The sequence below is a fragment of the Myxocyprinus asiaticus genome, chromosome 35 (genome assembly GCF_019703515.2).
Source record: "Myxocyprinus asiaticus isolate MX2 ecotype Aquarium Trade chromosome 35, UBuf_Myxa_2, whole genome shotgun sequence".
Classification (NCBI taxonomy): domain Eukaryota; kingdom Metazoa; phylum Chordata; class Actinopteri; order Cypriniformes; family Catostomidae; genus Myxocyprinus; species Myxocyprinus asiaticus.
In genome coordinates this window covers 18622378-18638584 of record NC_059378.1, presented here as the reverse complement: position 1 = coordinate 18638584, position 16207 = coordinate 18622378, and the positions used below count along the sequence as shown (strand labels likewise).

Sequence of the window (16207 nt, the reverse complement as noted above, 5' to 3'; positions counted from 1 at the left end):
GATGTGTATGACTTTCCTTCTTCTGCTGAACACAAATGAAGATTTTTAGAAGAATATTTCAACTCTGTAGGTCCTTAAAATGCAAGGGAATGGATACCAAAATTTTTAAGCTCCAAAATGCATATAAAGGCAGCATAAAAGTAATCCATAAGACTCCAGTGGTTAAATCTATTTCTTCAGAAGCAATATGATAAGTGTGCGTGAGAAACTGATCCATATTTAAGTCTGTTTTTACCATAAATTCTCCTCACTGCCCAGTAGGTTGCGAATGCAAATCAACAAAAACAAAAGAAAGTGAAAGTGATAGTGGAGATTGATCGTAAAGAAGGATTTAAATATTAATCTGTTTCTCACCCACACCTACCATATCGCTTCTGAAGATACAGATTTAACCACTGGCGTCATATGGATTACTTTTATGCTGTCTTTATGTCCTTTTGGAGCTTCAAAATTTGGTACCCATCACTTGCACTATGAGGACCTACAGAGCTGAAATATTCTTCTAAAAATGATTGTTTGTGTTCCGCAGATGAAAGAAAGTTATACAATTCTGGGATGGCAATAGTAAATGATGAGACAATTAAAATTTTTGGGTGAACTATCTCTTTAAGCACATAAAGAGAATATTTGAGGGTGTCTGGATGATCTCCAGAGGGTTCCATCACTTGCACTGTGAGGACCTACAGAAAGTTATTCACTTCTTGGATGGCAATAGTAAATGATGAGAGAATTTTAAATGTTGGGTGAACTATCTCTTTAAGCACATAAAGAGAATATTTGAGGGTCTCTGGAGGATCTCCAGAGGGTTCTGCTCGTGTAACATTTGAGGAACCCCAAAAGGTGCCTTGAGTATCTTTTGATTTTTTCAGTGATAAAAGTTGTATAGACCATTTTAAAAATACTTTTATAATGATTTTGCATCCCTTTTGAAGCTTGAAAGCATCAGATCCCAATGTATTATAATTGCATGGAAAAGAATGACAACGTCTGTAAAATTTCTCCTTTTGAGTTCCATGCAAGAAAGAAATTCATACAGCTTTAGAACAACATGAATAAGGGAGAGTAAATAATGCCAGATTTTTCATTTTTGGGTGAACTATTCCTTAAATGTTCCAGTCACTTAAATAGCCTCAATGTACTGTACCTCCCTCTTCTGAGTAAAAAGGACACATGGCATGAGTTTGATGATGTTTCTTGGTCATCGTGTGAAGGAAGTAATAATGACGTACAAACTTCTCCACCTCTTTAATTACAATTAGACACAAAAGTTAGCATACACAGCGCATACTGTATGATTTATGAGCAATATGCTCTGCATGGGATGAAAGACTCACAATACCTGTACTATTTTCAATGTCCTTGAACAATTTATGGCTTGAGCTTTGTACAGTCGTTGGTCGGGTCTCACCGTCTTCCAGCTTGTACCATTCTAAACAGGTTCTCTTGGCTATGTTTGTTCTCGGAGGATTGGGGCAGTCTGAAAATGGTCAGAAATCTATATCAGCTTGTGTCTGATTCTGTTTTCCTTTCTTTTTATTCATTTACACTTATTGTATAAGATATATGGTATAATTGTATAAGGAATGTGGGTAATTCGAAAAATCGGAAAAGTCTTAAAAAAGAGAGGCAATACGTCTGAATGTCTTTTAATTATTTTTAAAATTGCAAGCTATTTTTGCAAAACTGCCCAAAGACATCAAAATTGACCCTTTGTCTCTGAAAGGTCTGTTCTTTTAGACTGGCATCACCAAGTCTTCTTATTTTTCAACCCCTCCCCTCCAACCACCTGGTTCCATTCTCGTTTGCAAAACTCCCTTTTCCCTGAAATTCACTTTGCCAAAGTTCATTTATGCCTTAAGTGCACATACACACACATGCAAAAATTCATGCACATATACAGTAGAAACACGTTTACACACTACCATGCACATGCTAACACACAAAGACCCTTTGTATATAAATACACCTACAGTTCAAATGTTTCACAGCAGGAATGATGATCTGGTGAAGTGGTGAATTTCCAACTTTGTTAATTGCGATGATGGACACTCTGGCCTCAGACATTGTTATTGATGTTTGAAAGGTTCGATTCACAATTATGGTTTTAAATGTCTTGGGTTTTTCACAAGGCCAGACAGAGAGATTCAGTTTGTACATCACCCCCCCAACAGACTCTTCAGCAGGTGGGGCCTAAAGGAAATTACATGCGAGCATCATACAAATTCCCTGCTAATCATGCACCATCCAATAGCAAATATTTCTGAATTCCTCTGGGGATCTGATACTTACATCCCATGTGAGATTAACATCCCTGCTTCCATTTCTCTGTTTTTCTACCCAGCGTATTACTGGTTTGAGGCTAATTTCTGCAGAAAGATGTTAAATTTGTTAAAGAGATAGTTCACCCAAAAATGAAAATTCTGTCATTTACTCACCTTTTGTCATTCCAAAGCCATCTGACTTTCTTTTATGGAACACGAAATGAGATGTTAGGTAGAATGACTGAGTTTGTTTAATCCATTCAACGAAAGTAGATTGTGACCAGGGGCTGTGAAGCTCCAAAAAGGACAAGAAGCACAATAATAGTCATAAAAAGCAGTCCTTAAAACTTGTGCACTATTTTCCAGGTCTTCTGAAGCCATATGATAGCTGAAACCATATGATAGCCATATCTTTTACTGAAAATTTAGCTTGACAGCTGTGGTCACCATTCATTTGGACATTCCGCTATTATAAAAAAATAAAAAAAAAAACTCCATTTGTGCTCTACGTTAGAAAGAAAGTCATGAAGGTTCTAAACACATGAGGGTGAGTAAATTATGACAGAACTTTCATTTTTGGGTGAACTTTTCATTTAAATGGATAGTTTACCCACATCATTAACTCCCAGATGTGTATGACTTTCTTTCTTCTGCTGGACACAAACAAAGATTTTTAGAAGAATATTCAGCTCTGTAGGTCCATACGATGCAAGTGAATGGTGACCAAAACTAGTAATTTTTCCTTTAAATTCCCCCCCGTGCCCAGTAGGTGGCAATATGAATGAAGAATGGGAAACACCAAAAACAAAAGAAGAAGAATGTGGAAGTGAAAGTGAAAGTGGAGATTTATAGTAAAAAGGACTTAAATATTGATCTGTTTCTCACCAACACCTATCATATTTGAAGATTTGGATTTAACCACTGGAGTTGTATGGATTACTTATATGCTGCCTTTATATGCTTTTTGGACCTACAAAGTTCTGGCCACCATTCACTTGCATTGTATAGACCTACAGAGCTGAGATATTCTTCTAAAAATCTCTGTTTGTGTTCAGCAGAAGAAAGAAAGTCAAGCACATCTGGGATGACATGAGGGTGAGTAAATGTTGACAAATGTTTTTTTGGGTGAACTATTCCTTTAAACAAATGTTTTATTATAGTTTGTTGTCTGGGTCACACAGATGAAATCAAACCTAGGGGAACATCCACCATGGGGCTCCAATCACTCCATAGAGCATGTATTGAGTCATTACATGGATGTAACAGCAATCTGGCCTGCCGCCTTAGTTGGATCTGATAAACGACCTGGTTCTGTAGCAGTAGCGTGTACAAATCTATAGACACAATCAACTCAATCAGTTTTTATGTTTTAATAAGGATGGACATTGAGCACACAAACCTCTAATATTCAGATTATTTAAAGGGGTCATATTATACATTTATAATTTAATTTGTATCCCTGAGGCCCACTTATAATGTTAATATTGTCTTTAGGCAATTGTATTAATCAATATAAACTGTTAATCAGGAAAAATTATGTCTTTAGGCATCCAAAAAAAAATTATTAGTTTAAAAATATATTGTTTTATTTTTGTGACTATTGTTTTTGTTTATTTTTATATTTAATGCAGTATAGTTTGCACACAAAGCTTGCATTACATAGTGACATATTAACAAAACAATCTTCGCTGAAACTGATACACACAGCCTGGAACAGCAGGTGCAAGTCTGGTGAATTTTTTCACATTTTACTCTCATTGTTACTTATTCTGGGATTTGGAATAATAGTATCCATCCTAATTCTTCCTTATTACCTCACTATGACTGGGTGGGACAAGTTTCTGAGAACCCAATAGGCGTCGTTGATGTGTAAATGTGGATGGTTATGTGTGTACTGTATATCTTTAAATGTATTCTGTTTCATGTCAGATAGTCGTGGAAGTATGGAACAAGTCGTTTTTAAATAGATGGACATTTTTCACTGGGGGAGGGTTATCATTAGTTATGAGTTTGTTATCTGGTAAATAATTAGTTTAGCCAGATACAGTTTATGTTTTAATAGTACACTGACTTATTTTATTTCAAAAGATCAAAGGATATTTTTATTTGATCATGATATGACCCCTTTAAATACGGAGGCAAAACCTGTAAAAATAATAAATAAATAAATACACAAATAAATAAATCTGCATATTCCTGCATAAATAAATATGTAAATTATTAAATGACATACAAATAATTACATAAATAAATGCACAGATCTATGCATAAATAATACAATGCAGTATACAACATAAATGGATGGGGAAATACAAAATATAAAGAAAATGCAAAATTTGAAGTTGATTTTTAATTCTACATTTCTATATTTCTTTAATGATTCATTTATATCGGTATGTAGTTCTGTATTTATTTATTCCTTCGTGCAACATGCTAATGAGAGGATATCACAACTGTTCAGGCATCACAGTCAAACTATAGAGTGACTACCAGGTAGATATTCAAGTGCAACAGAACTACATACAGAAATAAATGACTAAATAAATATAGAAATATAGAATTTAAAATCAACTTTCAATTTTGCATTCCTTTTACCATTTTTGCATGTCCACCAACAATTTATGTTTAATTTTGTATTATATTATTATTTTAATATTGTATTATTGTTAATAAATGGGTGCATTTATATATTTACTGTATTTAATTATTTGTATATCTCCTCACACATATATTTATTTATTTATTTATGCACAAATGTGTGGATTTAATTGTTTATGTATGTATTTGTGTATTTATTTATTATTTTTGCATTATTTTTGGTAATGTCAAAAGGGTAACATTCAAATCATACTATAACAACTGCCAAATCATCAACTTATTCTTCATAAATACAAGTACAAATCACTGCATCATTCAGACTACATCATGTATACACATTCGATGTGAAACTTTTGCATTCAGGATTCAGGAAAATAGACCCTAACCTTGGATAGTGTTGTCCTCGGTTTGAAATGTCTTCTGAAATTGCAAAACACATCATATTAGCAAAATAGCAGATTACGTTCAGGACATGATAGTATCAGAATCAGATTTTTTTAAATGCCTTACCGTCTGCCATTCAGAGTCTCTCTCCCTCCATCTGATCTCATATATAGCACTTTTGTTATCCTTCGGTTTGTCCAGTGTGAGATTCAGTGTGAGTTTTTTAGCAGACCTTTTCATATTGGTAATCTGAGGTGCACTATATTTGACTGTTGAGTGAAAGTGAGTACAACACAAATAAAAGCTGCATAAAACCTAAACACGAACATTATTATTTTTATTTTTTTTAAAGACCATTGAATGCTGCGATTGACCAATCAGAATCAAGTATTCCAGAAAGCCATGAAATGAATATTTATAAAGTATAAGCAAAACAAAGACAAAGTATATATAGTATACAGTACACTTAAGGTATGTTTTGCACTTATGTATTTAAGTTTCTGTTTCACAGTGAATCTTAATTCCACAATCTCCTATTGCACGAATGACATAAAATTCCCTGCATTGTATAGCCCTTACTAATCTAGTATAAACTGTCAGGAAATAGACAATATAGTTTGTGTGAAGAAGTGTGAAGAAGTGTTTTCTCACCTAAGCATTCAAGGATGACTGAGGTTTTGTCAGAATTACAGGTGAGGTTGCCCACTTGGCGCTGTACCCATATCTCCATCTTTCTGGAGGTGGTTCCTAGTTCCTCCAAAAGAAGGTATTTCTGTGCCCGCCTTCCAGTGTTCATACGCATGATAAAACTTTTCCTTTCACTGTCCCTGTACATACCAGGAATTAGTGAGAATTAGATTTATAAGCACTGACATCCGTTATCAAGTAGATAACCTGCCTCAATACCTCGTTTGACAATATAATATTCACATGTTTTGTTTTACACAAAGTGGCACACTTTGCAAATATAAATTCATCTTTTCTTTTTCTCTAATGTTTATAAAGACTTTTGAGTAACATTTTACAGTAACTTTAGTTAACATGAACTAACAATGAACAATAATTTTACAGCATTTATTAATCTTCCTTAATGTTTTTTTTTATTATTATTAACAATTTTTTTATTGATTCCATGTAGCAAATCAAATAGACTTAACAGAAAATGCAAAATCAAACCACATTAAATCATAACTTTTCCCCCTGAACATTAACCCCCCCCCCCCCCCCCCACCCGACACAAACAAGCACTCCAGTGGTCAAAAGTCAACTGGCAAAGCCACACAAATAGACAATAAAACAGCAGAAAATATTTAGAGACATAAAAAAAAAAAATAATAATAAAAAAAAAAAAACAGTAGTCTCTTTCTGCTGCCCCTCCCGAGAGCCCTCCAAAAAGGCCAGATAGCCGCCCTACTTCCTGATGTATATATCCAGGTTGCCCAGCCTTCTATATACCATCTCCTCAAACACCACCACCCTGCCAAACTCGACGCACCACTCATGAAATGAGGGCACACCAGACGACCTCCATCCCCTGAGGATTACCTCCTGCCAATCATCATGCCGGTCAGGACCCAGCTCTCCATATATCCATCACCCACATTCAGGACCACCCCATCACCCAAAACACACAGCCCGGGAATCTTAGTTAATGTTAATTTCAACATTTTAGTATTACATTTTTTAAAATCTAAAGTTGTATATGTTAACATTAGTTAATGCACTATGAACTAACATGAACTAAAAATGAACAATTGTATTTTTATTAACTAACATTAACAAAGATTAATAAATGCTGTAAACAATATATTGTTAATAGTTTGTTCATGATACCTAATGCATTAACTTATGTTAATGAATGGAACCTTATTGTAAAGAATTACCGACTTTTGTAATTATAAGGAAACTGTTATCTGCTTGTGTTACAAATGACAATGAATGTTGCACTCACCATATATGAAGCGTGTATGTTGGATTCTGCTCAGGGTTACTCTCCACCCATGTACAATTAAAGTCTTCTTCTTTTCCAGTTGAATTTTTGTAACACTGTGGACTGGTTGTAGATACGCATCCCGTTGTAACTCGCATCCATCCTGCCAGGAAATACATCTAAATACTCAAACTCAGCTGTATTTAGACAACAGTACATAAATGACAAAAATCAAGGGTAAAATATGATTTTACATTTCATTTTTTGTCGTAAGCTGTAGTGGTTGTAAACAAGTATGCATTTCTATTGATCTGATATATAAATTTAAAGCCAAAAAATATGGTGTTCAATTATTTGTGGTTTTAATGTTGTTTAATGGCGGTTTTGCAACTCAGATAAAATCTACACACCATCTCAAGACACATGGAGTATGAGTGGGACTGTCACAATCACCCAAAATTTTCATCTTTACTTCCGTTAAACCTACCAAGCAAATCTCTATATAATCTTCCTCTGTGGTATTGACTGAGCGCCATCACTGATACCATCAGCCATGACATACAAAAGTGAGTGACATACATACCTTCAGTTAGACTGACAGAAACAACAAACACCAACAAAACCACTCTCTTTGCCATCACGTCTAGTGTTCAGTCAGATCCCTAAAAACACCTCACTTATAAGAGATGATGAGTACATGGGCAGTTTATATCAAACAACCACTGAAGCCAGAGCGCACATTGTAGCTACCAGGTTGGAAGTCATCTAGACTAGAGAAACATGAGAGGGTTTAGTTTGTATACACTGTCTGGGGCAGAATGAGGTGTTAACTACTGCATCGTCACAAACCACAGCACGAGAGCAGCAGGGGAAGCTTTTCTCACTTCATGAGAAATAACACACCGTTTGGTACCCCACATCGAAATGTTTGAATGATGTTATGCTTTTACTTTTACAAGTGAATAGAGATGTTACACACACGTGAAGGACTAATAATAAAACCACTTGAGCAAACTCTAACTCGTAAATTAACAGATTTTATTCAAGTCAAAAATATTATTTAACATCACTGAATCAACTTGAATACTTATACTAACAAATCAACTTCTTAAGGGCTAGATCAGGTAGAAATAGCTCCTTAAGGTAACAGTGGCAGGTTACCGCTTTTTACATTTCGTGATGTGGGTGGCTTTTAGCAGAACGCTGCTTTAGAGTATTCAGGATTTGACCCCTGATACTGACTCCATTTTTACATCCTCATTTCATTCAAGTTTGCTCCTTCCTAAACACAAACCCTTTAAAACTTTCCATAAAATCTGAAAGCTACACAAAGTCTGTTAGAACCAGCCAGGTTGCTTAGAACTGTGTAAATACTGCATGCTAAAGGCACAAAACTGTACTGGCACCAATTAAATACTGTGCATATCTATGCTATAGAAAAAAGAAAATTCCCCTTCACCAGTCATCACCTTAATAAATCCTGTAAGATGCCTCATAATATCTCTCCCCTGCCACCTGTTAAGCTCTCTTTATTACTAATCCCCACTGGTTATCAGTAAGTCACTACTTTGCTGTTCTCTGAGATCCAGACTTAGCATGTCAATATTACTCAAGAATTATTTAGTCCTGTGACTCTGGATAAAAGTATCAGTTCTCACTTATCTATGCAGGTTTCCGACAAATGATTAGAGCATGTCGGTTTCACTTTTTATGAGTGTTCTTTTGGGTGAGATGATTGGTAAAGCTTAAGTTTAACCATACTTTGCGGCTGCTATTACAGTGATATTAACTGCTTCCTCAGTTATTAATAGTAACTGTGCAGCTATGAAGCATATAGATATTCTCTTGAATCATCAAGTTCACAACTTCATAAAAATTTCTTCAGACGTTCTAAATCCAAATTTAGGATGAAAGTAGCTAAGAAACAAATATGCTTTTATGTTTTGTTTTATGATGACTGCACATTTGTAAATGAGTCACTTTATAGCTTCATGGAAAGGGTGATACCTTTATTTCCTGTGAGGATGAGTTTCGCTCAAAAGCAAGATTGAGTTTTGGCTTGTAATATGTTACCATTGTACAAACGGTCAAAACTACCCTGAAAAAATAAAAAATTTCACCTAAAAAAAATCTGCTTCATGTGGTAAAATCTAAAGTAACTGGTTTGATTCAAGTCTGAATGAACATGAGTACATTAGGTTACACCAACAATGGTAATTTTAAGGGTTAAATCAGGTAATAATTCAGGTTACCACTTTTTACAGTGCACAAATGCTATGGAGCACATGTCTATGGCTGGTTTCAGAACCTGAATTTTTGCTTTATACAGGTCAGTAGTTATTTAAAATAATATTAGAATGTAAATAATATATATATATATATTTATTTTATTTTTTTTACTAGTTCCTAGTGCTGTTTTGTTTTCATCATGTATAGATGAAATTACTCTGACGTCACACCACACACGCTTCCGGGTTCTTGAGCAGCATATTTCAGTGGTGGATCTGGGCTGCTCTGCAGTTTTAATAATCTTTTTAGCATTATCTAATGTAATAATATATTTTTTTTAATGTTAATAAAAGCTATTATAAAGGGATATTTATGGTTTACAGTGAAGAAATGATGTAGGTTATTTCTGAACTATCGGCAAAACAAGTTTTAAGTTGGTTCAATAGGCCTGTATTATTACAGTATGTCAGACATGTAACAGATTGATAAATACACATCCTCACACACTTAAAGGGATAATTCACCCAATGATAAAAATTCTCTCATTATTTACTCACCCTCATGTCATCCCAGATGTGTATGACTTTCTGTCTTCTGCAGAACACAAACAAAGATGTTTAGAAGAATATTTCAACTCTGTGGGTCCATACAATGCAAGTGAATGGTGGCCAGAACTTTGTAGCTCCAAAAATCACATAAAGGCCACATCAAAGTAATTCATAAGACTCCAGTGGTTAAATCCATATCTTCAGAAGCGATATGATAGGTGTGGATGAGAAACATTTCAATATTTAAGTCCTCTTTTTGCCATAAATCTCCACTTTCACTTTCAAAAATGTGACAGAATGTGAAACTTACATTGCAGGGACCTACAGAGCTGAAATATTCTTCTAAAAATCTTAATTTGTGTTCTGCAGAAGAAAGTCATACATATCTGGGATGGCAGGAGGGTGAGTAAATTATTAGAGAATTTTCATTTTTAGGTGAACTATCCCTTTAACCCTCTTCTAAAGCCTGAGCAATGTGGCATATGAAAATTAAAAATACCATCAGATTTACAATATGCATCTTAACTGTTTGAACTATTATCCTACAAACAGTAAATAAAAATAGCTGACATCAATATGATCATATTCAATATTTCAAATGTAGCCATTTTCAATTGAAAAATTGTTACTTGCTGCATTCATTATAAATGCAAAGACATTAGTTTAGTAGTATGACATTATTTCTATTCGCATATCCTTTTACAAACAGTATCCTACGCGCTGCGATGGTGGTGACGGGGTCCTATTCTTCCTGGTAAATCTTACATGGGTCTTGTTCACATAAGATCATCACTACATCATGATCTACCTTATATCTGTCGCAGCAGTTGCACTTTGGAAATTAAAACAGCTGTTTGTGATTGGAGTCACTGGCGTAGCCAGAAACAAGCTCTTGGTATGCCAAAGTAAAACAGGTTGTGCAAGAACTGAAACATAATCAATGAAATGTATCATTGACAACCATTGCATTAATTTATTTTTAGCCACGTGTTACATTATAATGACTTAACAAATAATGCCACATTTATCAATGGATTAGGTAGGCCTTTCAATGTATCCAAAAGGCTTAAAATATAGTGATGAAATCTGAAATTTGTTCATGCATCGATTTGATTATTTTGGAACGAATCATAATTATTTAGCAAAGTATGCAGAAGAATGTAAATAAAGAGACAATTTGCTTTTCAATATGGGAGCTGCCCATCTGAAAAGGTGCTGAAATAAGGCCGGAACATTTGCCAATGTCCAAGAGTTTGTTTGAAAATATGTGAGAAACAATGTCAAACATGGAAATTGTATGTTAGCTTATCAAAGCACTGAAAGTTATTAAATATTATTGAATTTCATAAAATAAATAATGATGGCTTTTGTAAGATGGTTTTGGATGTAGGCCTATCTGTCAAATATACGCTTATCATGACGCATGCTCAGAGAATATTTTACAGTAATGATTTCTATCCTCTAAAAAAAAGCATACAATGCACTAATCCATTATACAATATATATCTTGTGGTACAAATGCTTTCCAAGGATCAAAATATATCAATACAGTTTATTAAATGTCACTTTGTCCTTATAAACTGAAAGATGTGAGAAAGATAGTTTCACATAATGGACTTACAATTGTTCCAATGCTCTCAGGGGATCTCCCTCCAATACAGTATGCCTAGAAAGAGATCTGTTGGTGCCCTCATTTGTGTGGTGCCCCTTATGCATTGCATATATTGCAGATAGGCTATAGTTTCTGCGGCTCTGTTTTATTGTGTAAGACCCAGTGTTAGGTGTAATCTGATTACAAATGAATATGTTACTGTAATCAGATTACTTTTTTAGACAAAAAGTAGTGTCATGCATTACATTTTAAATACTTGTAATAAGATTACAGTTAATTAAATTAATTTGGGGTAGTTACTTTTAAGTACATTACTTAGGTAACATATTTCTAAAAGAATACTGATGTAGAATTCATTTAAAACTTAGATTGGCGTTTCTATGACAGTGTGCGCCCACTAAGGAGTTGGATCCTGTGCTCCAAACAGGATAAGGGCACTTCAAAGGGAGAACTTAGTTTTACCTTGAAAACGGGCATTTCTGTAGGGTTTAACGGATGGACAATTCGCTGCCAAGCGGACCAGAACCGGTGCATATATGGAGGTTTGCCAAGTGTAAGTTATTCTAAATTAAACCAGTTGCAACTGCAATCTATTTCTATAAACAAAAACATTTGACATCTCTTCATCTCCATAGTCTATAAAAGCTTTTAATTATTATGAACTTTTAAAAATGATTTTAAACCCCTGGCTTTTGGTTTGAAACTGGTTAATGCTTGTGTTATTTTAAGGTAAATTCACTGGATCAGTTATTCTAAAGGAGTTTAAATAAAGTAATAACACAAAGTGGCATTTTCTTTATTTAATAAATGCAATGTACATTTGTTTATTGGTTTCTCTTTATTAAAATAAATAAAACACATTTTTAAACATGATGCTTACATTTTTATAAAGTCATAAATATTTAAATAACTCATTTTCAGTTTCTATTCTGGAAAGCAGTTCGTGATGCAAAATCATGTGTACATTTTTCTGATTAGATTCAAGTATTGGTCATTAGTGTCAGCCTTTGTGCGACAGCAGAGGCTCCTTTGGGGTGGATAGATGACGCTAAATTCCATTTCAAATTACTGATATGTTTGAGCCCTACACCCTTCTACCCTTCAAAGCTCTCACTCTGGAGAGCAAACCCTCTGAAGGGATTAGGGATGAGCCCTTCAGAATGGAATGCACCCATTGTAAGGGAGAAATGAGTGATGCTGAGAGTACTGTATGACTTGTGTGCGACAACGAACAAGGGCCTCATTTCCCAAAAGCATTGTAAGCCTAAGTAGATCGTAAAATCCATCTTTTGATTCATCTTACTTTTGCGTCCCGTTTCCCAAAAGCATCGTAACTTAAGTAGTACTTGAAAATGCTCATAGATTAATGAGTGCTCTGGAGTAAACGTACAGCGCTAAGAGCATCGTAAGCACACAGACTTGTGTAGACACCTGGAGGACAATCGCGAAATTACACATGATACAACTTAAACACCTATAGCTACACTTTAGCTATAATAATAATAATAATAATGAATGCATAAAATGGTTAATAAATATTGGATGAACAGATAAATTAATAAGTAGGCCTAAACAAATAAAAGTTATTTGTGGACTAGTTGGTTACATCAAAGTGGTGGCATGATTGTTGCAGAGAACTGTAAAAATTACAATCAGAGACAGAAGGAAAAAAGTTAATAACTTGCTGACGTGCATGAAAATCGTCTGTACAGTATATTGGCCCCTCATCCTTGTCTCCTCTTCCTCTCTGATGCCTAAGAGTGCTCTCGCCCGCACCATGCATTGTGTAGTACCACACATGTTGTGTAGCATTGCTGTTACCATTATCACTTTTGGGAGTAAAGAGCAGATATCCCTTTGATTGGTGAATGTCCCTAAAGTGCAGCTTCCACGTGTCTCCTTATTTTGCGCTCCGCAATAACCCGGTGAATCTCGTTATATTGAATTAATGCTTGTTGTCATTAGCAGGACCATACACAGGGCCTCCACTGTCTTCACTGATCCAGGAAGCTTTAATCTCAACCCACAGAGCCAATTTTGAAAACGAAATATTAAAATGCACATCTGATGAATGAAGCAGTGATTGTGTAAAAGAAATATAGTGTTCTGCATAAAACGTTTGCAAAACAAAATGCAATTATGTGGTGAATTAATTAATTAATTAATTAATTTTCTTTATTCATCACACATTATACATTTGCACATATACAGTGAAATTCTTCTTTTTCACATATCCCAGCTAGGCTGGGGTCAGAGTGCAGGGTCAGTTATTAAAATTAATTAATTATTATTAATTAAGTAGGCTAGAACTTAAAGCATGTCCTCGCTCCTTCATGTTAAGTGCAGTATTGGGAAACGCCACATTCATAAAATCGCTCGTAGAAACGCTCTTAGCCGCTAAGATCAATCATTATTGGGAAACGAGGCCAAGGACATTTTGAATTCGATGAACAGAAAAACAAAAAAATGTTCTATTGAAAGTGTTTTAGAAAGTACGTTTTCTTTTCTGGGCTGCCAAAAGAACCCGGAAGTGGCGGGACGGAGCGTTTGTTTGTAAACAGATAACTTCATTTATACCTATTTTTGTAGGTTTTGCACACATCTAGAGAAAACTGCCTGAATATAATAACTAAATGACTCAAATTTAATTAGATAAATAATTTTTGATTCATTGAATTAAAAATGATTTGCATTCGACGTATCTGATTTTTTTTTTCTTCATTTGCAATAAAGATTGACCATGACGTGCAACAGCATGATTATTAAAATGCTTCTGACTTTTAGCAATATTGGCGCCATCTCGTGGTCAAAAGACGTATTTACATCATATCTATCTATCTATCTGTCTATCTATCTGTCTGTCTGTCTGCCTGTCTGTCTGTCTGAGAAACTTAGTAGCCTATTCTGTATATTCACAATGTGGGTTTTCTCTCTTATTCTGAGAAATAAAAAAAAAAATTAAAAAAAAAACAAGTGCAGTGGTCAGAACTTTTCAGATTTGGATTTAGTAGAACTTGTGATATCAGCCTAAATCTCACCCAGTTTATCATTCTATGAGTATTCAAATGTGTGTATTAGAGGGCCTGTATATGGTCATGCATACAGTACATGATAAACTGCAGCCATGCTACATTTGACCAGATTGTATTGTTTCAGTACTATTCACAGCCTCTGGAACCCTTCACCACCAAAACTCTTTCATTTATAATCCAAAAAGTGACAGATAGTAATGCTGTATGTTTTCAGAGTTCACCTCTGTTTATCGGCAATGTATAATCAGCAAAAAAGGGAGGTAGAGAAGAAGGTAGGTCCTCATCACCATGGTAACTGAGAGACCTCAGCTCTCTCACTCTCTTATTTTGCAGTGTTCACGTCCTCAACACAGAAAGAAAAAGCAGAAATGCAAATGGAAAAGTCAGGGATACCTTATTCAGTCAGAGTATTTTGAAACTCCAACTTCTTTTACATTTTTATCAGAACTTTTTAACTCTCATATAGTGCTTATTAGGATGTGCACGAGTTGAATTAATTATATAAATTGTGCATTGATATAATTACAATAATTCTAACGTGCCAAATGCGTGTCTGCACTGCTGTAATGCAGGCAGGAGATGCAACCAGCTCATTGGTCAAGAGCTCCCCTGACCATGAAAACTGTAATAATTAATGACATGCTAAGGCATCAAGAAAAGATGTCTCGCGCATATTGAAATGGCAGGCCCAACTGCTGGTTTCAGTGGTCTTTTTATGTGTTGTTTGTTTTTCCACCTGTGTGTTGATGCACATTGTTCAAGCGCACCTCCCCCGAGCAGTCACGTGGGAGAGGTGACCGCACCATTCAATCTCAATCATCTCGCGCTTGCTCGCGCTGCCTACCAGAGTCAGTTTCGCGAGAAACATGCATCACTTTAACAAAAAGTGCGTATCTTATTTTAATGGAAGTGTCTGTACTTGTACAGCGGAAAACATCACGCTGTCCTTGGACTGATGTTGAACGGCTATGTGTAAACACTAGACAATTTTTTGCAGCACTTTGTGTTGTCTTGAGATCTGAAACAAGCTTTTTATTTTCACCTGATCGTGCTTCACAACCCGGGGCTTCCTAAAAATGAAGAGGAGAGACAAGCTGAAAATCCCATCCCTCACTTTGGAGTAAGCTCACATATATATATATATATATATTTTTCTGTACTCAGATATTCGTGATTAATTATTTACTCGCTATGGGGGAATCCCCTCGGAACTGGTGAGTTGCTGAGAGATGAGCCGAAAGCGACAGATGCGACTTTCTGTTTAACAGTTATAGGCTATTTATTTTACATTGTTTCCTGTGTGTTTTCAGGATTGCTGTTAATGTTAACAAAACGCTGTCAATAAGTTACGGGCTGAATTGAAGTATACGCAGAGAAGTGTTGTAAAGAGGAAAACAACAATACCGGTGTATAGGGCGCTTTGGGGTTCTGTACTACAGAATGCAATTGTTAAATTAAAGATTAAATTGCATTTAATTTAATTGAAAGATACAATTAAATTACATTAAAGGCAATTTTGTGAAGAGAAACACCCTTTACATCTGTTTCATGCTCAGTGCCTAACCTTTGTGCTTGAAGATAATAATTATGGAAATGAATGTGTTTTTAACCTT

The 16207-nt window shown here is 35.1% G+C and overlaps 2 protein-coding genes across 7 annotated transcripts in view; one reads left to right on the top strand and one right to left on the bottom strand.

Moving 5' to 3' along the window:
- Positions 1–16207, bottom strand: part of LOC127426556 (interleukin-31 receptor subunit alpha-like) — a 34607-nt gene that overhangs the window by 15911 nt on the left and 2489 nt on the right. For 2 of the 3 annotated variants that reach the window (XM_051673437.1, XM_051673438.1), the window contains exons 2-10: positions 7195–7336; positions 5895–6070; positions 5370–5512; positions 5246–5279; positions 3455–3595; positions 2290–2366; positions 1971–2190; positions 1340–1477; positions 1145–1243 (exon numbers count right to left, since the gene is read on the bottom strand). In XM_051673437.1, the coding sequence (XP_051529397.1) occupies positions 1145–1243; positions 1340–1477; positions 1971–2190; positions 2290–2366; positions 3455–3595; positions 5246–5279; positions 5370–5512; positions 5895–6070; positions 7195–7336 (1170 nt within the window). Of the gene's footprint in view, positions 1–1144; positions 1244–1339; positions 1478–1970; positions 2191–2289; positions 2367–3454; positions 3596–5245; positions 5280–5369; positions 5513–5894; positions 6071–7194; positions 7337–7756; positions 7927–16207 lie in introns of those variants that run through there. The other variant, XM_051673439.1, reaches the window with a different exon arrangement.
- The window catches only part of LOC127426551 (microtubule-associated serine/threonine-protein kinase 3-like), a 64377-nt gene continuing 63613 nt past the window's right edge, over positions 15444–16207 (top strand). For all 4 annotated transcript variants that reach the window (XM_051673429.1, XM_051673428.1, XM_051673426.1 and 1 more), the window contains exon 1: positions 15444–15714. In XM_051673429.1, the coding sequence (XP_051529389.1) occupies positions 15671–15714 (44 nt within the window). In that variant the 5' untranslated portion in view covers positions 15444–15670. The remainder of the gene's footprint in view (positions 15715–16207) is intronic.